Raw genomic sequence first — 23,110 nt, forward strand, 5'->3', positions numbered from 1 at the left:
TCATTAACTATAACCAGGTCCAATGGTCATGCCTGAACTAATCAAGTTACTAAGCGGAAGAAATGCTTTGGTTGGACTGAATAAAGTCAAACACTGAGGGAACAAGGATAGAGTCAATACCATTTGAACACAAAGACTCAGAAATGGGGAGGGGATGGTTCCCCAAGGAGGAGCTGGGATTGCATTTTACTAGTTGTGCATCCTGCTATTTTATGTTCTACTCTATTCTGTTCACTGGCTCTCTTCTGAACCCTGCGGTTTTATCTTAGGAGCAGGGCAAAGCAGATGCAGAGAAGAGTATATCAGACATGCTTGTTATGTGTGTAAGGGCCGGGGGCTCATGGGCAGAGAATGCCCAGGGGGAGGGTACAGCTTCAGCAGGTGCTGTGATGAAGTCCAGCCTGGCTGACCTGTAAAGGGAACAAGCGATGGAGTCCACAGGTGAGTCAGGTCAGCAGTCATCATTGGAAGGTGACATAAAATTTAGAAGTGTCATAGCAGGTGCTCGCTTTGGCAGCACATATACTAAAATTGGAATGATACAGAGAAGATTAGCATGGCCCCTGCACAAGGATGACACGCAAATTCGTGAAGCGTTCCATATTTTTAAATTGTTTAGCCCTGGCCAGTTGGCTCAGTGGTGGAGCGTCGGCCTGGCGTGCAGAAGTCCCGGGTTCGATTCCCTGCCAGGAGAGGCGCCCATCTGCTTCTCCACCCCTCCCCGTCTCCTTCCTCTCTGTCTCTCTCTTCCCCTCCCGCAGCCAAGGCTCCATTGGAGCAGGGATGGCCCAGGCGCTGGGGATGGCTCTGTGGCCTCTGCCTCGGGCGCTAGAATGGCTCTGGTCGCGGCATAGCGACGCCCAGGATGGGCAGAGCGTCGACCCCTGGTGGGCAGAACGTAGCCCCTGGTGGGCGTGCCGGGTGGATCCCGGTCAGGCGTATGCGGGAGTCTGTCTGACTGTCTCTCCCCGTTTCCGGCTTCAGAAAAATACAAAAATAAAAAAATAAAAAGTGTCATAGCAGGCAGTTGGAACATGGCAAAAGAATATCCACAAGTAGAAAAGATTTCTGTTATGCAGGAGTGAAGTGCCCAAGATAGAGAAAGGGAGATTGATACTAATGACATCCACCATGGCACACCAGTCTCAGTGTGCGTTGACTCTTGCTCACAATGCACTTGAATTCAAAAGTTGCCTACACTTACCCGTGTATATCACCACACTTGAGTGCTGGAGCCGCCAACACCTGACATGAGGTGTGGGCAGGCAGGAGTTACAAGAAGGTCAAGTAGCTTTCGGTGCTTGTATTTTCTTTTGGAAACTTTCTTAGGAATGTCTAGCTTCCCTTCACAACTTTTTTATAGAAATCGAGCTGGCTCTTCAAAAGTCTTCAGCCAGGACCTCTAGTTCCAGCTTCAGCTTGGAAATTGTTATTCCTATTCTTACAAGAAGAAAAAGATAAATTAACTGAAAATAAGCAACTAACTCTTCTAAGACTCATAAGAGAATTGAGATTAAAAGGCAACATATGCCCCTCCCTCACTACCAAATCCGGTAAGCAGGCATATCCAGAAACTTACAGCAAAGACCTTCTTATCGAAACAGAAGCCACTGAAGCCATTCATTGGAATAAACACTCAGATGGAAAATCTGATACATTTCTGAACGCTGACTATGGACTGTCATGAGAGTGAGAAACTCCTGGGGGCACCCACATTTCCACAAGTTGACTTCCAGGAAACCTTGGCGCTCTGGGAAAGGGTCATCACTGTGAGATGTATGTAGAGGGTTCTCCTTAACAAAGACCTACACTCCAGGGGCACTGCCTTCCCAGGGCCTTTCCCCAGCACAAGGGAGGGGCATTTCTACCACTCTAGGCTCCTCTGGTCTTCCTGTCCCATCGGAGGGGAGAAAAAAGAAAGCTAAGAAACACTTGAGAAAGTCACAGCTCAGGGACACAGGCCACTAAAACACTGGGAAGTAGTAAGATTGTAGAACCCTTTCCTCTCCTACTCTCCAGGAAACTAAAAGCTCCGGTATAACGAGTGGATCACAGCTGAAAGAGATGCAGTGTGTCAAACTCTATCTAAGCCAGGGGTCCCCAAACTACGGCCCGCGGGCCACATGCGGCCCCTGAGGCCATTTATCCGGCCCCCGCCACACTTCCGGAAGGGGCACCTCTTTCATAGGTGGTCAGTGGAAGAGCATAGTTCCCATTGAAATACTGGTCAGTTTGTTGATTTAAATTTACTTGTTTGTTATTTTAAATATTGTATTTCTTCCTGTTTTGTTTTTTTACTTTAAAATAAGATATGTGCAGTGTGCATAGGAATTTGTTCATAGTTTTTTTTATAGTCCGGCCCTCCAACGGTCTGAGGGACGGTGAACTGGACCCCTGTGTAAAAAGTTTGGGGACCCCTGATCTAAGCAGTAGTTCCTTTTTTGTTTTTTTAAGTAGGGGGGGAGATAGAGAGCCTGACTCCTTCATACAGCCCAACTGGGATTCACCCAGCAACCTGTCTAGGCCTGAGTCTCTAACCCAGGGGTTTCCAAACTAAGGTGGCCAGCGGGGCTCATGCAGCCCCCTGAGGCCATTTATCTGCCCCCCCACACTTCCGGAAGGGGCACCTCTTTCATCGGTAGTCAGTGAGAGGAGCACATTGACCATCTCATTAGCCAAAAGCAGGCCTATAGTTCCCATTGAAATACTGGTCAGTTTGTTGATTTAAATTTACTTGTTCTTTATTTTAAATATTGTATTTGTTCCCGTTATTTATTTTTTTTTTTTTACTTTAAAATAAGATATGTGCAGTGAGCATAAGGATTTGTTCATAGCTTTTTTATAGTCCGGCCTCCAACGGTCTAAGGGACAGTGAACTGGCCCCCTGTGTAAAAAGTTTGGGGACCCCTGCTCTAACCAATCAACAATCGAGCCACTGGCTGTGGGAGTGGAAGAGGGAGAGAAGGGGGAGAGGGAGGAAGAAAAACAGATGGTCACTTCTCACGTGTGCACTGACCAAAGATCGAACTCGGGACATCCGCCTGCACACCAGGTCAACGCTCTGTCCATTGAGCCAACTGGCCAGGGACAAGAGTTCTTAAAGAAGCCCAATCTTCTTGGTTCTGCTTTTCTGGAAAACTCTAGCTGATCCAGTGCCTGTACTTGTTTGTTGACAGGAAGGAGTTAATCTTTTCTCAACAAATACAAACCCACAGTTTTAACCAAAAGAGATATTTTTCAGTGAAGAACAATTATTCTTTTCATATTCCTGATAATGTTATTAACAAAAATATATATAGATATACTTCAACTTTGCTGCTTTTCATTAATTCTCATTAATTTCATTAATTAACATAATGCTTATTCTAAAAGAAGTCATTGTAACCCTATTCAGCCAGTTCTAACTGGAGTCATATGAGGGAGAGTTTCTACATCATAAATGGCTTGTAGAGGTACCTATAGAAACGATCAATTGCTCCTGAAAACCAGTAAACTGGACCAATCACACCCCACTCCAACTACACTTGCTTACCGTAGGCTTATAGAGTCAAACGGATGGAGCTGCAACTTCATCTTTGTGTCTGCCTTTTTGTTTGTTTGTTTTGATTTTTGGAAAATAAAGAAAAATAGAGGATGTTACCACCTGAGAGTCTCAGGAACATACTGGCAGATAATAAGAGTGCTTTTATTGTCAAGATACCTCTCCTGGATGGGGCTGACAAGGATACTCTACAGTGTCTCAGACTCCACACTAACTGAAGACAGCTGCGGATGGCTCTCATCCTGCAACAAGAGGCCATGTTTCATTTCATCTTATGACTGACAGTTTCCTTGGCTGAAAAAGGAATGTTTTCTGTTGTATTAAACTAAACCACCATGCTAATTTAGGAAGTTCCCAAGGGGGTGGCCCCTACATACCAGATACACAGGGAAGGCAAAGAGGAGCCACCCAGAAGCGATAGAACATAGATGTGTCTTAAATAGCTAACAATGTGTCTTTTTGCAGATAGACTCATACTTTATTTTGACAAATTTAAGATAGAAAAATATCAAGTGACGTAAGCAGTTGCTCTTTTTGTAACATGGTTTGGGATGTGCAATGTGATTTGCAAGGACTAGCTTAACAGGAAGGTTTCACTTGTATTTGGGTTTCTTAATACTGAATTCTATTTCAGCCATTACATTTGCTTGAAAGAATATTGGACACAGTAAAACTGGTTTTTAAAAAGGTCATGGCATTCAGTAATAAATATTATAAAGCAGCGAACCAAAACAACTTTTAAAATATTTTTATAGTAATTACTAAAAGCCAAAGTTAAACTTCATGATTAAAACTAAGAACTCATATTTCAAAATAGCTTTGAAATTTCTTACCAATATATAATAGAATAGTAGAGCACTTTTTTGAAAAAACAAGTGAAGAAAAATTAGAGGACACGTATTTCAGACTATACACAGTAAACATCAATTCAATGTATTTATATGTCTTCTCAATAATATACTCTTTGTCCAGCTGTCCATAAAAAACTGTAGTTCAATCATCAAAAATGTGCCCCTGGGTGTGTAATCCTTGAGCTTATGACATGCTGCCATTACTTCTACACTCCATCTTTGGAAGGGGTGGTTGAGAGACTCAGTACATGCAGATGTTTGCTCATGGTTATAATGTCAAAAAAACAATGTGCTAGGAGTCTGCAGCTGAAACCGCTGTCTTGCTTTGTTAAGCACCTTCACATTCTTTTGTCTTTGTGATGCCTCGGGTAAATGGATGTTTAATAATTCACACTGGTGCTAATTTTGTTGCTGTCCATTTCTGATTCTTTCTTTGCTTCCCGCCCCCACTTCTCAAAGAATAAAACTGAGTGGCCTCTCATTAAAATATGTTATCTCTAACATACAAAATAAGTATATATGTACATATATACATACATGTGCTTCCTTTTCAAGGACTGGGTAACTCCTCATTTTCTATCAGATAATCCTTCTTCATATACTTGGTTCCTCTGACTAACCTCCACACTACCAGGTAAGCATCCTTTAAGGACCTCTTGCTCGCTTCTTCAGGATTGTCTGAGATCTGCCAGCTACCAGCCCCCAGTGAGACTCCTCTGGAGCTGCCCCTTGCATCTTCTCCTCTTTGCTGAGCGGAGCCACTTGCTGCCTTCCCACCTTCTGACCCGCCATTTCCACCCTCCTCAGGCAGCTCCTCCATGACGAAGGGCAGCTGGTTTCCACCTGGCTGCTCCTCCTCTCCCCGGGGCTGTGTCTCCAGGTCCTCATAGTTGCTTTGCTTTCTGGTCTCCAAAAATTTGGCCACACAGTAAATGATGGAACCCAGAGTGTTCACCACGACGCCGGCAATGAACAGAGAGGTGGGCTCCACGTCGCTGAAGGCCACCATGCCCACCGTGATGGTGGCGATGCTCTTCACCACGCCCACGAAGCTGGTGGTCACCGCGGAGTTGATGTAGGTGCAGTGCAGAGTGGTGAAGTTCATGGCGCAGCCGATCAGGACGCAGGCCATGAAGATGCAGACCATCGTCGGGTCCTTCCAGCCCGGGAAGGCCCAGGCTTGGATCGAGTCGGTGGTGGTGAAGGAGAGGACGACTAGCAGCGGGGTGGCGGAGACGGCGATGACGTACTGCGCGGTGAGCGGCCCGTGCTCTGTGTCCGCGCTCGCCTTCTGGATGAGCACCAGGTAGGCGGCATGCACCAGCACCGCCAGCACCCCGGTTACGTAGCCCATGGGGTCGCCAGTCAGGTCTCCGGCTCCTGTTGCGCACAAGGACCGCAAAACCAGGACAGGAAAGAAAAAGAGAAGATACCAGGTTGGCGTGGGTAGCGGCCCACTGGGGAGACGCCTCGGGTTGGACAGTAGACGGGGTTCCTACCCCAGCTCTGCCCACCGGTATGAAACGGTCAGTCAGTGCCCACTGCGAGGCAGGACAGGCGCCCTCCCAGCCACATCCCCGGGGCACCCTGTCTACCTCTGTCCAGGACAGAGGCCCGGCAGAGCGCAGGTGCCCTCGGGGTGGGCACCGTGGCTTCTGGAGCTGGCATGGAGATCACCCAGGGGCCTGGTATCCTTGCCCCCTCCGTGGGGTGCCAGAAGGGGAAGGGGTCCCTAACTAGTAGCTACTAACCCCGGCAAGCTAGGCGCGGGGCGAAAACCGACTCCCCTTACCCCCCAAATGTTTCCCATTCCCACTGGCTCCCATCTCACTCAATGGACCAAATCCACGTGTCTCCAACCAGCCCCTTCTGCCTCTGACCCGCAGCCCCCGCGCGGCGCGGGAGACCTAAACCTAGCCCTAGCGGCCCAAGCGTCACTCCCATCGCCCCCTCCCCCAACTCCAGCCCCGCGTGACCCACAGAAGTTAAGGCGGCCTCCTTCCGGCGTGGTCTGGGGATTCCACCCCCCCCCCCCCCGGCTCCGGTGGCTCTCCCACTCCTCCCGAGGAAGGAAGGGGAGAGGGGGGACGGGGCTGGCGGGGAGAACGGCACAGGGCGCGGCGGGGGAGGGGGTCGAAAGCAGGGATGGGGTGGGGTGGGGGGGCCCGCCGGAGGAGGCCGGAGAGCTGGGGGAGCCTCCTCTGGGTCTCAGAAGTCGCGTTTTCGAGCCGAGCGACCACATTCAAAGCTCTCCTTCTGTGTGTCTCAGTCTCCCCACCTGGAAGTGAGGACGTTGCACGAGCCACCCCTGCGGTCTCTGCCCGTGGGCGGGGGTGGGCTGGGGGCGGCGGGGGTCCCGCTCACCTGCCAGGGCGGCGCCGCAGGTGGTGATGAGCACGGCCGCCAGCACTCCGGGCGAAGGCGCGCCGTTCTTGAGCACCAGGACGCCGATGAGCATGGTGACCAGGGGCAGGCAGCGCTTGAAGACCACGTACATGGGCAGGCTGAGGCCGCGCAGAGACCAGAGCGTGAGGCTGGACTGCAGCGTGGAGAGCACGGCGACCCCCGCGAAGGAGCGCGCCAGGCTCAGGCCGAAGGGCGGCACGGCGATGAGCCCCAGGCGCCGCAGCAGCTCCAGGCTCAGCGCCGCCGTGGAGCTGGTCAGGCACTGCACCAGCGTCAGGAAGGAGAACTGGTAGCGGCTGATGAGGAACTTGAGCAGGATGTTGAGGGAGCCCGAGAAGACCCCGTGCGCGATGGCCACCGAGATGCCCAGCAAGCGGCCCCGGCACAGCTGCCGCATCGCGCCGGCCGCGCCACACCCGGCGGCGGAGGAGCTCCGGGAACCTGCGGGAGGAGAGCGAGGAGGAGAGCCGCGAGGAGCGGGGCGAGGGCGGCGGGGGTGCCCGCCCCACGCCGCGGGCGAAGGGCAGGGGGCGCCGGCTCAGCGGCGGAGGGCGGCTCCGGCCGGGCTTCCGCGCGGCTCGGCGGCTCCGCGTCCGACTGCCCCGCAGCTCCGGGGAAGCAGTGGCGGGGGCGGGAGACTCCGAAAAGTGGCAGGGCTGGGGGGGGGGGGCCGGTCTGAGAGGAGTGGCGGGAATCCTAGCGACGGCGATTTGTAAGTAGGTGACGAGCTGCGGTGGGCTGTGTCCTGCGCGGTCTCACCGTCAGGAAGAGCGCTGGAGCGGGCGCCCGGGCAGCTGCTGCCGGCGGGACCAGACCAGTGCCCCTCCGGCCCCGGCGCCCCCCCGGGCGGGCTCTCGAGGCGCGCGAACCCCCTCTCCGCCCTCGCTGCCAGCTACTCCGGCTGCCCCTTCCTCCCGGCTCCGAGCTCAGAGAACCAGGTTGGGAGATCCTGGGCGCAGCTAAAGGAGGTTTTAGAAACAGCGCCCAAGGGTCGAGCACCGTTTATTAGCTGCAACAAGTGACTGCGCCTCGGCTCCCCGCCTCCCCTCCTGCGCCGCCTGGGCTTTAACCACTCCCCGCACAACCGCGGGTCCTAGTCCAGGTGCGGGTCGGGGAGCGGGAAACGTGGGTGTCAGCAGACTGCGGAGGGAGCTCCCTGATGCTCTCGATTCGGGCGCTGACGCCCAGACACGGAAGGAAAACCCACGGCCCCAGGACACCGTCCCCGCGTGCCATAGGGCGCGAAGGCTGGCGGGATCCTGGCCGGGGCCCCGCGCACCCGGTCCACGCGCTTTTCGTGGGGGCGGGGGCTGGAATTACGCGCGCGGCTCTGGGGTATCTTCCGGGCGCGCAGTGGCCTCGAGTGGCTGTGGAGCCCGGGGACGAGGGCGGGGGCACGTGTTCCCAGGGAGGCAACGATGTGAAATGAGCGAAAGAGCTCGTCCCTACAGCGAGCAGTCTCTAGGTTCCAGAGGAGCGCCAGAGCGCCCGTGCCCCGGGGTGGGCGGGGAGAGGCCGGTCGCGTCTGTGTGGGGGTGGGGAGAGAGGGCGTGTGTGTGGTAGGGACAGGAACTGGTACCGAGACCGAGCTGAGACTTAGGTGTAGCTTTCTCTGGGTCCCCGGAGCGTACCCCAACCTGTGGCCCGTGGTGAGACGCTTTGGTGAGCAGGACAACCCCTACCTCCTACCTTCCGGGCCCGGGCACCTCTGTGCCCCGCAAGACTTGTGAACTGCTTACTTCTCATTTGGCTAAGAAAAAAAAAATTCTTTTCTACAGTGCAAAACTTTTATGATCCTTTTATCTAGAATTTTGTTCCCTAGAAAGTAACGCTCAGATCCCTAAACTCAGCACTAAACAAGTTCGCTCAGCCGACATCACTTAAGAGCCAGACACAGTTTTGTTTTCACGCTGGTTAAAAATGATGGACTTGGTCGGAGATTGGGTGTGAGGCAGAAAGCTCCGAGATCGCTGTGCTCCACCTCTCCTTTCGTTCACCTCTCTCCTCCACACACCCCCACCGGCATCCCAACCTCCTAACCTTTAAATGCTGCACCACATTGCCCTAATACACACAAGCCATTTCTCTTGGTTCTTTCGCTTCCTCCTCCATATTTCCACCTCTATGCGGAACGCGGCACTTCCAGCCCAGATGGAAGCTGCGATTATTACCGCAGCAGAAAAATGACAGTTTTCATCTGGGATTGGCAGCATCACTGCTGTCCTTCCTTTGGGCCACCTCACTGCTGTCCTTCCTTTGGGATATATATATATATATATATATATATATATATATATATATATATATGCTGGGAGCTCACTTTGGTGACAGAAAGCTTGATCTCAACCAAACCTCCTCTAGTGCCTGTGCTGAGTGCCCAGTAGGGAACCTCGCCCCCCCCCCCCCACAGGTGGGCATTCAAGAAAATGTTTGCCAATGGTCCACTATGCCAGCTTTCCAGGAAAAAACTGGAAAGCATTATACCAAAACCCGTACTTCTGGTGCCCTGTGGAACTTTTGATTTTTGTTGCTAAAAGTTCTGGTTACCCATTCGCTGTTTCAAGGACTCTGTGTTTTTCCAGTGTTGATGTTCTTTCTTTAGGAAATAATGAAGTCTGAAGCAACAGTTCAAAGTGTGTGTGTGTGTGTGTGTGTGTGTGTGTGTGTGTGTGTGTGTGTGTGTGTGTTATAAGCACACATTCAAAGTACACTCAGATAAAAAAAAAAGCTCTCTGGAAATTAACTTTTTAAAGCCATCAGCAAATAACATCTCTGCTTCCGGGGACCACTGCAATTAAAGGATGGTTACTTTAAGCCATATTAGGTGAATATAATAAAGAATTGTCTGCACAGACCCAGTTTTGGAATGATTCATTTCTGCCAGCAATTATAATTGCTTCCATTTGTGATATGAACATTAGGTAAAAGATTTGGGGCTGATTCAGCTATCTTACCTTTCTCATTTAGGCAAGAATATTTAGCTTAATATTTGAAACCTACATTGACATGAAACAGAGTACATTTTCTCTACTTTATTGCATATAATTCTTTTCCATTAGGGCTTTCATTTTCTTTAAAAATAAATTAACACCATCTCCCACACCAGTTGCTAGATAAACTCCCAAAGAAAAATGAGATATAAGACTACTGTGTTTGGCAAGGATAATTGAACAAGAATGTAGATCTGAAATGAAGGTCAAAAAGCTATTTGGTGGACTGGTATCAAGGCATCAAGGGTCTAGATTCCAGTTTGATTATCTTTGGAGCTACTCAATAAATATTGATGGCTTTAGATAAATTCATTCATTGAATAAACATACAGAGCCAGTATTTTGTGCTGTGCAGTCTGGTAGCCGCAGAAGATTCCAAGATGAGCACTCCGCTTAGTCCTCAGGATCCACGGGTGGAGCAGAGGCCACACGGCAATGCTCCTGCGACCCAGGGTCTTGTGGCAGGAACAGGAGAGAACAAGGAAGGCAATCAAGTCAGCTTGACGGTATCACAGAACCACAGAAGCCTTCCTGCAGAAGGAAATACGGTCTTACTTCATTAGGTTTAATTATAAAAATAATAACTCATACATTATATAAAAGAAAAACAAATTTTATAAGTAAGTGAACATGCTATTTTCAATATTCCCCACCCCCAACTCCATACCCCTGCTACGCGGAGCTGGCTACTGTTCAGTTTGGTGTGAACCATTCAGTTTTCCTGTTGAAAAAAATAAAATTAAAATATAATAGACATGTGTCTGTTAATATGCTATTTTTAAAAGCATATTGCGGTAACTATCCCTCAAGTTAGTCTCCGAAGATCTCCCCCACTTCTGGATATTCACAGCCTTGGGTAACCCCTCGCCCGTTGTACAGGGTCAGTCTGTGTAACCAACAGCAGAAGAGATGGTGTCACTCCTGAGATTGGGTAATGAAAGACTGAGGCTTCCAGCTTGGATTTTCTTTTTTTCTTGTATCACTCAGTCTGGGAGAAGCCAGATGCCACGTTGTAGGGGCACTCAGCCTATTGAGGTTCCCACACAGCGGGTATCTGAGGCCTGAGGCCTGCTGCCAACCAAGTGAGTGACTTTGGAAGCTGATCCTTTACCCCGGTAGAGCTTCAGATGTCTGTAGACCCAGGTGACAGCTTATCTGCAATGTCACAAAGAAACTTTAGCCAGAACAACTCAGCTGTGCCACTACTGAATTCCTGACCTGTAGAAACTGCAAAGATAGCTTTGTTTTAAGCTGCTAAATTTTGGAGTGATTTGTTACAGAGAAGTAGATAATACACATATCAATAGCAATGTTATCTTTTCATGTTAGGCCACATAGTTCTACTTTATTCTTTTAAGTGACTGCTCTATAGTATAACCTTTCTTCTATTGACAGATGCTAGATTTTACCAAACAATGATGTAGTGAATATCCTTGGACATTTGGACTTACTACTTCTGTAATTACTTGTGGGGGTGAGGGGGGGAGAGAGGAAGGGCAGGAGAAGGCAGCACGGGCAGGGAACCCTAAAAATGGAACTGTTGGGTCAACAGAGAATTTTAAACCTTATACAGTATATCAAATTGTCTTGCAGAAAAGTATATGCCAGTGCTTTTACTTAAACCACAATTGGATATTATTACTATTTTATGTTTGCCAAACTGATAAGCAAAAATGGGGTTTCATTTTAATTTCCCTTTCTTTGTCATCAATAAGACAAAGTCTGAATATCTCTTTGAAGTATATTAAACATTTGCACTTCTACATCTGTGATTCGTCTGTTGATAAAAGTGGACAAACTTTTATGTTTGCTGATCTTCTTAGTGATTTTGAAGAGCTCTGTATTAATTCTGGATGACCATTTATTATATATGCTGCAAATCTATCCTTCCAATATGTCTTCTTTTAGCTTTGCTAATGACATATTTTACTATTTTAATTTTTGGACATTATCAATCTTTTTCTTTAGTTATTTCACACGACTTTCAAATAATGGGTAATAATTTGCCAAACCAAGAGCCATTTGGTGTGAGCCCTTCAGTTTTGCATACTACACACACACACACACACACACACACACACACATCCCCTTTAAAAAAATAAAATTACAGTACATATATGTCTCTTAATATGCTATTTTTAGGCACATGGACCAGCTTGAGCAAAGAGAGAAACGAAACGTGCATTAAGGACATGGGGAGTTTGGGAGCACACTGGTGTGTGACAATGTGGGCAGAAGCAATCCTGCAGAGAAGGGCGGGAGCTCACCCCAAAGGACCTTGGCTGTCTACTTAATGAGCTTCAACTTTTTCTTTTTTTTTTTTTTTCATTTTTCTGAAGCTGGAAACAGGGAGAGACAGTCAGACAGACTCCCGCATGCGCCCGACCGGGATCCACCCGGCACGCCCACCAGGGGCGACGCTCTGCCCACCAGGGGGCGATGCTCTGCCCATCCTGGGCATCGCCATATTGCGACCAGAGCCACTCTAGCGCCTGGGGCAGAGGCCACAGAGCCATCCCCAGCGCCCGGGCCATCTTTGCTCCAATGGAGCCTTGGCTGCGGGAGGGGAAGAGAGAGACAGAGAGGAAAGCGCGGCGGAGGGGTGGAGAAGCAAATGGGCACTTCTCCTGTGTGCCCTGGCCGGGAATCAAACCCGGGTCCTCCGCACGCTAGGCCGACGCTCTACCGCTGAGCCAACCGGCCAGGGCTCAACTTTTTCTCATAGGCAAGCCTATCAGCAGACAAAGGTTTGACACTGAAATTGGCGTAATCAGATTGCATTTTAGATCTGTTTCCAGCAGCTGTGTTAAAGAGGGTGGCTCAGAGGGGACAGAACGAGAAACAGATGTGTCACGTAGGAAGCTGCAGTGAGAAAAACTAATGATGGCTTGAACTGGGGCAGTGGTGGTGGGACGGAGGGTGGGAGACAGAATGAAACAAAAGGGACAGGACTGGACTTAGTGGCCCATCTGATGTGCCTCGGAGAAGTGCGAAAAAGGGTAGGAACACAGATGGCACTTAGACCTTGAGGGCCCCGGTGGACAGTATTGGCAATAAAAGAAAAAGCATGTGCAGAAGCACGTTTAGTGAGTAAGATGAGTTTGGTTAGAAAAACATGAGTGCAAAGGCTTGTGGGAGACTCAGGTGGAGAAGACAGGAAGTGACCCGTTAAATAAGAAACTAATGAGTCCCTTTTTGGAGGAGCCAAATCATATCTAAGATGTGCAGATAGAAAGTGCCAAAGGAGGTGACAGACTTTGTGAGAGTCACTCCAGACTAGGAAACTCAATTTTGTCAGTTCTCTCAAAAATGATCAGGATCTAGCCACCAGGGAGTTCCACGTCTTTACTATATATTTCCCAGTGGGCCCATTTCTGCTATCCTGAGGCCATGTGGCAGGCCCACGGGCTTGGATCCAGTCATAGCAGATTTCAAATTCCAGCTCCGCACTTCCTGAGTATTACGACTCCTGAGAGCCTTCGTTTCCTTGTCTGGAGAACCGGGAGGGCTTCCTTGCAGGGAGGTTATAAAGAGTAACAGGACATCTCACAAAGCACACAGGCCACAAGAGATGTTCTGTGACCTGTGTCCCCTTCTCCTGCACTGACTCTTCAGTGCTGTGCTATCCCTGCAGGCGCAGAAGGAACCCAGGGAGGCAGACAGGGCAAAAGCTAAGAGCTCAGTGGCCAGGAGACAAATGCACTTTCCCAGCTTGGAGGCAATAACTCTTGCCCTCTTAAAAATCAGAGGCGTCTCGGCTTGTGAACTGCCAAGAACTCCAAAACCTTGCCCATTCTCTTTTTTGGAGAGAATCTAGCTCCTTTTCTTCTAGTTTTCCAATCTTATCTCTAAGGAACCCACTGGATAAATGTTCTCCCATGCTCATTTATACTAAGAGACTCCAAGAACCTGAGTTAAATATGATGAAGTCAGTATTCTAAATATCTATTACATCCCCAAAATAGAGGGAAAAAATTAATCAAGAAAAGGCATCAGCTTCTAAATCACAAATATTTGTCTCAAAAGATACATGGTAGGTTATTTTAATAAAATCTCTTGCATGCTAAAAGGAAAATAAGTAATTTCAATTAATTATAAGTATGATCTGGGTTAGGTATTTTTGCAGGTCTATTATAAATTCTGCTGATACAGAGAACACCCACTGTGAACCTGCTTTTATTGAACTGCACTTGGTGTGATGCCATTAGTTCTTGTGGAGGGAAGCAACAAGAAACAGCTCTATGAATCTCATCGCCGTGACAGCTCTAAGGATATGTTTGAGCTCCTTCTTCCTTACAATATATTCATGATAAGCAGTGTCCTCTTTATGGGGCTTCTCGAAAACAATTAGCATTGATTTGTCTAAGCACTAAAAAGAGTTGTACTTTCCCTGACTCCAGTCATTCATTTAACCAATATTTATCCAGCATCTTCTATGTGCTAGGCATGATGCTAAGGCCAAGCCCAGGCCTGGGACAGTTCTTGCCCTCAGGCCTTCGATAGTTAGTTGCATACTTGACCAGGCTTCCCATTCATGCTGCCAGGAGCCACCGTCTAGCACTCTGAGACATAGATCTTCAAGTTCTACTCCCGGGGCCTCTTTGTCTCCCTTTGTTTTATCTTTTATGTGATCTTGGGTTTTTTTGGTTTTCTTTGTGTTTTTTTTTTAATTTTATAAGCGGTCTTAATTGTTTCCTGGAACAAGTAAACAAAGAAATATATAAATTAGACAGTATACATGTATTTTAAATTATGTATTTTTGTTCTAAATACTATATTTTGCTCTGTAAAAATTCTCAAAAACTTGTTCAAAATTTAATGACAGTTTTTGCCAGTTATGACACATTTTATTTTAACGTTATATAAAGGTTATGCAAAGTTGTTTGCTTTACTAATTTTTCCCTTTTAACCTACATTTTTACAGCTCAACACCTGGAAATTTTTTGAGGAGACTTGGGGAGGTAGTGAGGAAGGTTTATAGCATTGTTTAGGGCTCATTTCAAGGATAACTGATTGAAACCATAGTAGGACCTAAGACTTTTGCTCAGTAACCAGTTTTGTTTGTTTCTGTTTTTGTTGTTGTTTAACATTTGAGAGTAGGAAAGTAGGGAAGAGAAAAATATAGGGTCGGTCATGCATACAATATCTAAAAATATTTGAATAACTTTTTTTTTTTTGTATTTTTCTGAAGCTGGAAACGGGGAGAGACAGTCAGACTCCTGCATGCGCCCAACCGGGATCCACCCGGCACGCCCACCAGGGGCGGTGCTCTGCCCACCAGGGGGCGATGCTCTGCCCCTCCAGGGCATCGCTCTGCCATGACCAGAGCCACTCTAGCGCCTGGGGCAGAGGCCAAGGAGCCATCCCCAGCGCCCGGGCCATCTTTGCTCCAATGGAGCCTTGGCTGCGGGAGGGGAAGAGAGAGACAGAGAGGAAGGAGGGGGGCGGTGGAGAAGCAAATGGGTGCTTCTCCTGTGTGCCCTGGCTGGAAATCGAACCCGGGTTCCCCACACGCCAGGCCGACGCTCTACTGCTGAGCCAACCAGCCAGGGCTTGAATAACTTTTAAAAAAAGTAAGCTCAATTCGTAGCAGTGCATGGCTTCAAGCATGGTGACAGTCCTCAAGAGAACCATTCAGTCTATGTGCCAAGTACATAGTAGACATACAATAAATAACTGTTAAATAAATTTAATCTGTACTAGAGCCCTGTTACTAAATCAAAGATATACTTGCATTATATATAGTATTTATTTATTTATTTATTTATTTATATATACACACACATACACACACACACACACACACACACACACACACATACTACGTTAGAAAAACGCGATCCTGCTGGGGTTGTCATAAAACAGTAAGTGATCAAGAGATGCAGTTTATTTTGATTTTTATCAATAGCAGTGATTATATTTTACATCAAAAATTACAAAAATGAAATATATCACTATCTATATAATGTATGGATCTCACATATTTTCATCCATTTTATAGTACAGAGGTTACATTTTAATAGATAATATAAGATACACCATAATATCAATATTCCTTAAAATTTAAAAAAATATGGCTTAGGTATCAGGCTTAAATGGTGATCCAAAGTCTTCATCAGCTGTCTCAAACCTGATTCAAGGTAAATTGTTAAAATTTGATATCTAAATAGCATATAAAGGCATAATGACTATGTTATCAATAGTTAATTTATTTCCTGTTAAGTAGTTCTTTAGCCAATATTCTTTGCTTCTGACCAGAGTTATGTCTCAAGCAGGCACAGTAAGACAAACAGGATCATAGATCTTTATCGTTTCGTCCCAAGCACAGTCAGCCACCTAGAAAACAAAAAGAGAAAACATAATTTATAGAAATTCAAATCTGAGTACCAAAGTCTGAGTCACTTGGAGTGTAACAGACCATTGCTAGTAAACCTATCCTTAAATAGGAAGAACACAGAGGATGTCTTTGATAAAGGTCCATTTTCCCTAAGACATACTTCAGGGCTTGTTTCCAATTGACTAACATTGCCTATAAGAATTTTCTCCTCCCCTGCTCTACCCCACTCCAGAGCTACCTAATTCTCTGTGCCTTCTGAGATAACTGTTGGAAAGATGTACTACTCCCTGGTGAATAAAGGTACCATGAGAGGTAGTGTGAGGACGAAACAGAGATCAAGTACAGCTCCTGACATCAAAGAGTAGCCCATTCAAGACTTAAAGTGAAAAATGCTCTAATAGAGACTTTTCTAGGGAGAAATATATAAATCCAAGTGTGAAGTCAGAAGCCTTCACAAATGCTATGGCATTCTCACTGGCTCTCTTTGGGGCAGACATCAGAGACAAGGACATTCAGGTTAAAAAGCCCATGAGGAAACAAAGTCTATGGTACTCAGAACTGTATGTTAAAAGCTTAGTGGGTGTAGCATTGTGTCAGGGTGTAAGTTTGATAAATAAAATTAATTATATTTCTATACACTAGCAGGAAAAAAGTTTTTAATAAATTTTTAAATCCATGTACAATAGCACCAAATAACAAAATACTTAGTAAAATACATTTAACAAAAGATATGCAAATTGTCCACATTAAAAACTAAAACATTGTGGATAGAAATTAAAGAAGAAATATGGGGAAATATATATATATCTGTATCTATCATGCTTATGGTTTCAATATTAAGAAATTAATTCTCCCCCAGATCATTTAAAATGCATAATCATAGTAGGCTTCTTAATGAAAATGAATGGGGTGATTTTAAAGTTTATGTAGAATGCAGAGGACCTAGAATAGCCAGAAGAATCCTGGACAATAACAAGAAAATTATACTAGCTACACTACCCATCTCAAGACTAACTGTAGTAATCAAGACAGTGCAAGTTGATATAAGGACACACAAGTAGATCAAAGGAACAGAATGGAATTCAGGAATAAACCCCACACTTAAACAACTGCTTTTCAACAAATGTACCAAAACAAGTCTTTTCAACAAATGTACCAAACAAGGAAAAAAAGTCTTTTCGAGAAAAGGTTCTAGAATTGGATATCTGTATGGAAGAAAATGAACCTCAACTCCAACTTCACACCTAAACAAAAGTTAATTTGAGGTGGATGGGCCATAGTCCTAAATATATATATAAGCTAAAGGTACAAAGCTTTTAGAAGAAAACTTAGGAGAATATATTCTCAATATGAAGGCATATAAAATTTTCTTACACAGGACACAGAAAGGTACAACCAAAAATTATGATAACTCAGATTCAATCAAAAATAAAACTCTTATAAGCATCTTAGAAGAAAACATAGGCAGTAAGCTCTCCGACATCTCTTACAGCAATATATTTGCTGATTTATCTTCATGCGCAAGGGAAATAAAGGACAGGATGAACAAATGGGACTATATCAAACTAAAAGGCTTTTGCACAGCAAAAACAATAAGGACAGAATAAAAAGGCAACCCACACAATGGAAGAACATATTCAACAATACGACTGATAAGGGGTTAATAACCAAAATTTGTAAAGAACTTGTAAAACTCAACACCAGGAAGACAAACAATCCAATCAAAAAATGGGCAAAAGAAATGAACAGACACTTCTCCAAAGAGGACATACATATGGCCATTAGGCATATGAAAAAATGCTCAACATCACTAATCATTAGAGAAATGCAAATTAAAACCACAATGAGATGTCACCTCACACCAGTCAGAATGGTGCTCATCAACAAACAACACAGAATAAGTGCTGGCGAGGATGTGGAGAAAAGGGAACCCTCCTGCACTGCTGATGAGAATGCAGACTGGTGCAGCTACTGTGGAAAACAGTATGGAGATTCCTCAAAAAATTAAAAACGGAACTGCCTTTTGATCCAGCTATCCCACTTTGAGGAATATACCCCAAGAACACCATAGCACTGTTTCAAAAGGAGAAATGCACCCCCATGTTTATAGCAGCATTGTTTACAATAGCAAAGATCTGAAAACAGCCCAAGTGTCCGTCAGTGAATGAGTGGATTAAAAAGCAGTGGTACATATATACAATGGAATTCTATGGGGCCACGAAATATAAGGAAATCTTACCTTTTGCGAAAACATGGATGGATATGGAAATTATTATGATAAGTGAAATAAGCCAGGCAGAAAAAGAAAAATATCATATGACCTCACTCATTTGAGGAATCCAATGAACAAGGTGAACTGAGGAACGGAATTGAGACAGAGGAGAGATCAAAGGGACCAGAGGAAAAGAGGACAGAGGGAAAGGAGATGATAGGATGGGATAAACCTGAAGGGAAGGGGGGGAGGGAGCTATGGGGATGGGGGCAAGGGAGATGTTGAGGGGAATACGGGGGAGGGGGGAAGCATTCGGGGTGACACTAGAATCTATGTAAACACAGTAAATTAAAATCAATAAAACTCTTCCTCATCAAAATCCATTACTGAAAAGATGAACAGGCAAACCACAGATTAGGAGAAAATATTTACAAAACATACATCTGACAAAGAACTTGTATCTACACTATAGGAAGAATTACTATAATTCAATAATCAAAAGACAACACAATTATAAATGGACAAAAGACTTTATTACCAGATAAACCAAGATACACAAATGACCAATAAGCACATGAAAAAATGTTCAACATCATCAGGCATCAGGGAAATGCAAATAAAAACCACAATGAGATACTACTACATGCTCATGAGAATGGCTGAACTTAAAGATAGACAATGTCAAATGCGAGCAGAGAGATCAGCTATATTGCTCATACACTGCTGGTACAACCACTTTGGAAAACTGGCCATTTCTTTTAAGGTTAAATATATACCAATCCTTAGACCCAACAAACATGAAAAGCATGTTTATGAAACAGTATATACAAGAAAGTTCACAGTAACTTCATTCACAATAGCACAAAATTAGAAACAACCTATAGTGTAAGCCCTGACAGCTGGCTTTTCTACTGGTAATGTCAAGTGCCTGACAAGCTTTGATGAGAAAGCTTCCATTTCAAAGAGGTATGTGCTCTCAACAAAGGCTATCTCAAATAAAGACACTGCCAGCCACACAGCTAGATATGTGTAACCCCTGAAGTGCCTTGTCTATTTTAGGTACTATAAGTAATAAGCTCTTTCACTTATTGCTGAAGCGCATACTGCAACCATAATTAAAAACCACTAGGTCGGTCAGGTCACACACTGGTTTAGAAAGGGAAGACCTCTGTGGGAAGCTCCCACAAGCCCAGGTGGGTGCCCCCAGGCGTTTCTAGCCGATCACACTGATCACATTGCTGTTCCGAGGCTGCGACTGGCACAAAACACAACCAAAATGTCCCTTGACAAAAGAATGGGTAACAAATTGTAATAAATTCGTACGACAGAATGCTGCTCAGCAATACAACAAAGGGAACTTCTGATCAGCTCAACAATACAGATGAATCTCAGGTAATGAGCTGAAGTGCAAGAAGCCAGAAACAAAAGAGTACATACAAGAGATTCCATTCTGTAAGTTCTAAAACAGACAAAACTAATCTCGGGTTAAAAAAAATAGGAGAGAGAGAGAGTGTGTTTCCAGCTGGAGGTTAGGTGGGAACGGGGAGGGACCGGAAAAGAGAAAGGGAATTTTGGAGGGAGACACAAATGTCTTCTACTGCGATGGGATATAGATCACACAGGTGTATCTGTCAAACATCTATCTAAGATTCGTACATTTCAAAGTTTGTAAACTTTACCTTAAAATAGTAAGAACAATAATGACAATAAAAATAATTGAACAAGGGGTGGGAAGGGAGTAGAGGAATAAATATAACAAGAATATTATCATTGTTGAAGCTGAATAATTGACATCTGTAACCCTATTATGCTTACTTTAACACATTTCAAATATTCCACCATAAAAAAGAAGGAAAAATGTAAACAGTAACATGAAGCAGCAAGAGAGTAATTTTGGCCAAAGTCATTTGCACTCTATTTCCCACCTCTTCATGGTTACAAAGGCCGAAAGTTATACAAGGAAACCTGCCATATCCGTCAGTCTAATATCTGCCTGTCACTGACTGTGAATACAAGAATAAATCAGAATATATTAGCTCTTATGATCTATCAATAATATTTTAGACCAGAATCTAAGCTAGATAAAACAGTAGAGACCATTTAGTCAAAAAAAATTTTAATTAAATGTATTGAGGTTACATTGGTTAATAATATTTTATAAATTTCAAGTGTATAACATATGCATATCCTTTCATGCGCCCGCCCACCCAGAGTCTAGTTTCCTTTCATTACCATATATTTGACCCCCTTTATGCATTTTGCCCTCCCCTGCTGCCCCATCTTCTCTGGTAATTTAAGCATTAAAAACCAGACACTTCAATAGTTGGTTGCTATCTATGTCTTTATTTCTCACTGCATCAGGCTCACACTCAAAGCCAGGCACCCTATTCATGCCTCTGAACTCTTGTCCTTCTACTGAGCTCCTCCCTGAATAACCTCTCTGCTCCCTCTGAGCTCCTCTCCCTCTGCTTCTAGTCCTTGTCCTGCCTAGAGATGATGCCTTCCTTTTAAAGAATCAGCCTAAACTTCCCTTCCTCCAAGAAGTCATTCACAGTACCCATAATACTCAGCTGCACTTACTTACTGGCATGTGTGTCTCAGCTCTTTGAGGGCCTGGACTATGTATTCCTATAACATAACACTGTCTCAATAGATATTAGCTCACAGAACATATTTTATAGATGAAGACCTCAGAGATTAACTTTTTCTCACATTTACACTAGAGTAGCAGCATTGGAACCAGAAGCTAAATCTGTTGACTCTATCCTCTAGAAATAGTGCCTCATAGACAGCAAACTAACATCTGTTACTGGTCTAATCCTGCAGTTAGGATTATATCCTGAGGTGCTAAGGTTTTCTACCTTGGGGCACGAAGATCATTATATTAAGCTATCCCTGTTTCACATGTGTGTTTTTTCAAGGGCTGGGCCTCTCTATATTGTCATCTGTTATAGAGAAGAGAATCAGAGAAGACTTAGGTTTCTAATATAAAATATCCATAAATTATGTTTCAGAATCCTTATTCAGCACTGTTCAATCCAGCTTCTTATTTAATCAGAACTGATAACTAACAAATGTCAAGGACACTGAGTGAGTAAATGTTCATAAACCTACACTTAATTGGTAATACAAGAAAGAACTAAAACTGCAACGATACAGAACTGTGAATGGAGAGTCAAATGAATGCAAATAATATTTCTCCATTTACTAATTAATTAAACTCCATCTACTTCTAAAAGTTTTTAAAAGTTTACAATAAAAATAATAAGGTTAGAAAAAAGTTCTTTACTGAAACTAACGAAGAGGCTCAGCTTCTCCAAGGTAGGCACCGTGGAGACGGCCTGGGAAGCAAAGACGACTGTGGTCCCCAGGGGGTCTGGGGGTGGGGCAGGACTCTCACCAATGACCATTGCCACCCTGTCACCCTGGCGGTGGCCTGGGAAGCAAGAACGACTGTGGTCCCCAGGGGGCCTGGGGGTAGGGCAGGACTCTCACCAATGACCATCGCCACCCTGTCACCCCGGCGGTGGCCTGGGAAGCAAGAACGACTGTGGTCCCCAGGGGGTCTGGGGGAGGGGCAGGACTCTCACCACTACCATCGCCACCCTGTCACCCCGGTGGTGTCTGGAGACACTGCTTCCCACTTCATTCTGTGACTAAGAGCAAACACAGGGCTCTTTTTCCATGTCCCCCTTTACACACCTGAGAACAGCCTAAAAGGCACTGGGAAAAAGACTTTGTTAAAAATAAGGGTTAACAACAACAAATTAAAAAAAATAAATTTAATTTAAAAATAAAAAATAAATAAAAACATAAAAAAAAGAATAAGGCTTAACAAAAAGACCACACACACTGAAAAAATATGTGTCAAGTGAATGACATGAAAACAATCTGCCTTACAGGATGAGACCCACTCATTCCTTAGCTTGTCAAACACAGAAAGGACTCTCACTTAGCTCCCACCCTGCTTCTTCAGGACAAAAGCCATCTTTCCCTCCCATGCCCAGGAATACACTCCTGGCCATGAAGACTGCTTCAAGGCCAGACTCAGGATAGCGATAATAGGATATCTCCCTTCTCATCTACCGAAGATCCTCTTTCTCAGTTTCAGTCTCCTCCATGAGGACTCACTTCTTTGTCCATTACCTTGCTGTCAGGAAAAACTGTAAAAGATTGCAATCAGCAAAAAAATTGCAGGGGTGCTCTTTCAGTGGAAGGCGGGCTTTGTCCTAGGGCCCCACAGGGTTACCTGATTCTAGGGGTCTATGCCTTTCACTGTCTTTGACTGGATTATTTTACAACTCTGAAAGCTATAGAAAACTGATAGTAATCAAATGATTCTCATCCATTAAAGTTGCAAATGAGTGTTGTCCTATGAAGATGCAGCTGATGTCTCCCTTGCTGCCCATGAGATGATTCCGAACATTACATTTTATTGCCCCATGGATATTCACCAGTTTTGTACATAGTACTGAATTCATTTCAGCACTCAGTGACTACCTGTTCTTTGGTTCCTTTGAGCTAGTTGTAAAATCTTTCATGAGTTGCATAAAGTTTTTGACACATGTTCATGCTATATTTGTATGAGTCATGATTGCCATTTTGAAAATTATCCTTTAACATGGCCACATACAGGAATATAGCTTATTTGCTTAACAATTATTTTTCTGGAACATAATAACCCTTGCTTTCTCATAGGAGATAGCACAGTAACAGAAAAGCCATTTCACTAAAAGAACAAACATGACATGTGGGGAAGGGACAAGTAATTAT

At 45.0% G+C, this 23,110-nt stretch overlaps 2 protein-coding genes and 1 non-coding gene across 3 annotated transcripts in view; 1 reads left to right on the plus strand and 2 right to left on the minus strand.

Annotated features, from left to right (window-relative positions):
• Nucleotides 1–501: 501 nt before the first annotated feature.
• On the plus strand, nt 502–608 carry LOC136401862 (U6 spliceosomal RNA). The gene has a single exon (XR_010750788.1). It is a non-coding gene; the product is annotated as a U6 spliceosomal RNA (small nuclear RNA).
• A 3,412-nt stretch (nt 609–4,020) lies between these two features.
• SLC35D3 (solute carrier family 35 member D3) lies at nt 4,021–7,293 on the minus strand. Its single transcript, XM_066371755.1, has 2 exons — nt 6,757–7,293; nt 4,021–5,772 (listed from the first exon to the last, which is right to left on the minus strand). Exons 1-2 carry the CDS (start codon nt 7,193–7,195, stop codon nt 4,943–4,945), a joined length of 1,269 nt encoding a protein of 422 aa, XP_066227852.1. The 5' UTR covers nt 7,196–7,293; the 3' UTR covers nt 4,021–4,942.
• Nucleotides 7,294–15,657: 8,364 nt separating this feature from the next.
• Nucleotides 15,658–23,110, minus strand: part of PEX7 (peroxisomal biogenesis factor 7) — an 81,616-nt gene continuing 74,163 nt past the window's right edge. Inside the window, exon 10 of the mRNA XM_066371756.1 lies at nt 15,658–16,124. Within this exon, the coding sequence (XP_066227853.1) occupies nt 16,056–16,124 (69 nt within the window). The 3' untranslated portion in view covers nt 15,658–16,055. The remainder of the gene's footprint in view (nt 16,125–23,110) is intronic.

This window comes from Saccopteryx leptura, chromosome 3 (assembly GCF_036850995.1).
Source record: "Saccopteryx leptura isolate mSacLep1 chromosome 3, mSacLep1_pri_phased_curated, whole genome shotgun sequence".
NCBI classification, from domain to species: Eukaryota; Metazoa; Chordata; class Mammalia; order Chiroptera; family Emballonuridae; genus Saccopteryx; species Saccopteryx leptura.

Bases quoted from the DNA above. Each gene is read 5' to 3' on its own strand.
- SLC35D3 (XM_066371755.1), bottom strand. From the start codon at position 7,195: ATGCGGCAGCTGTGCCGGGGCCGCTTGCTGGGCATCTCGGTGGCCATC. The intron at 5,773-6,756 runs GTGAGCGGGACC...TGTGCGCAACAG, and splicing joins CTGCGGCGCCGCCCTGGCAG to GAGCCGGAGACCTGACTGGC.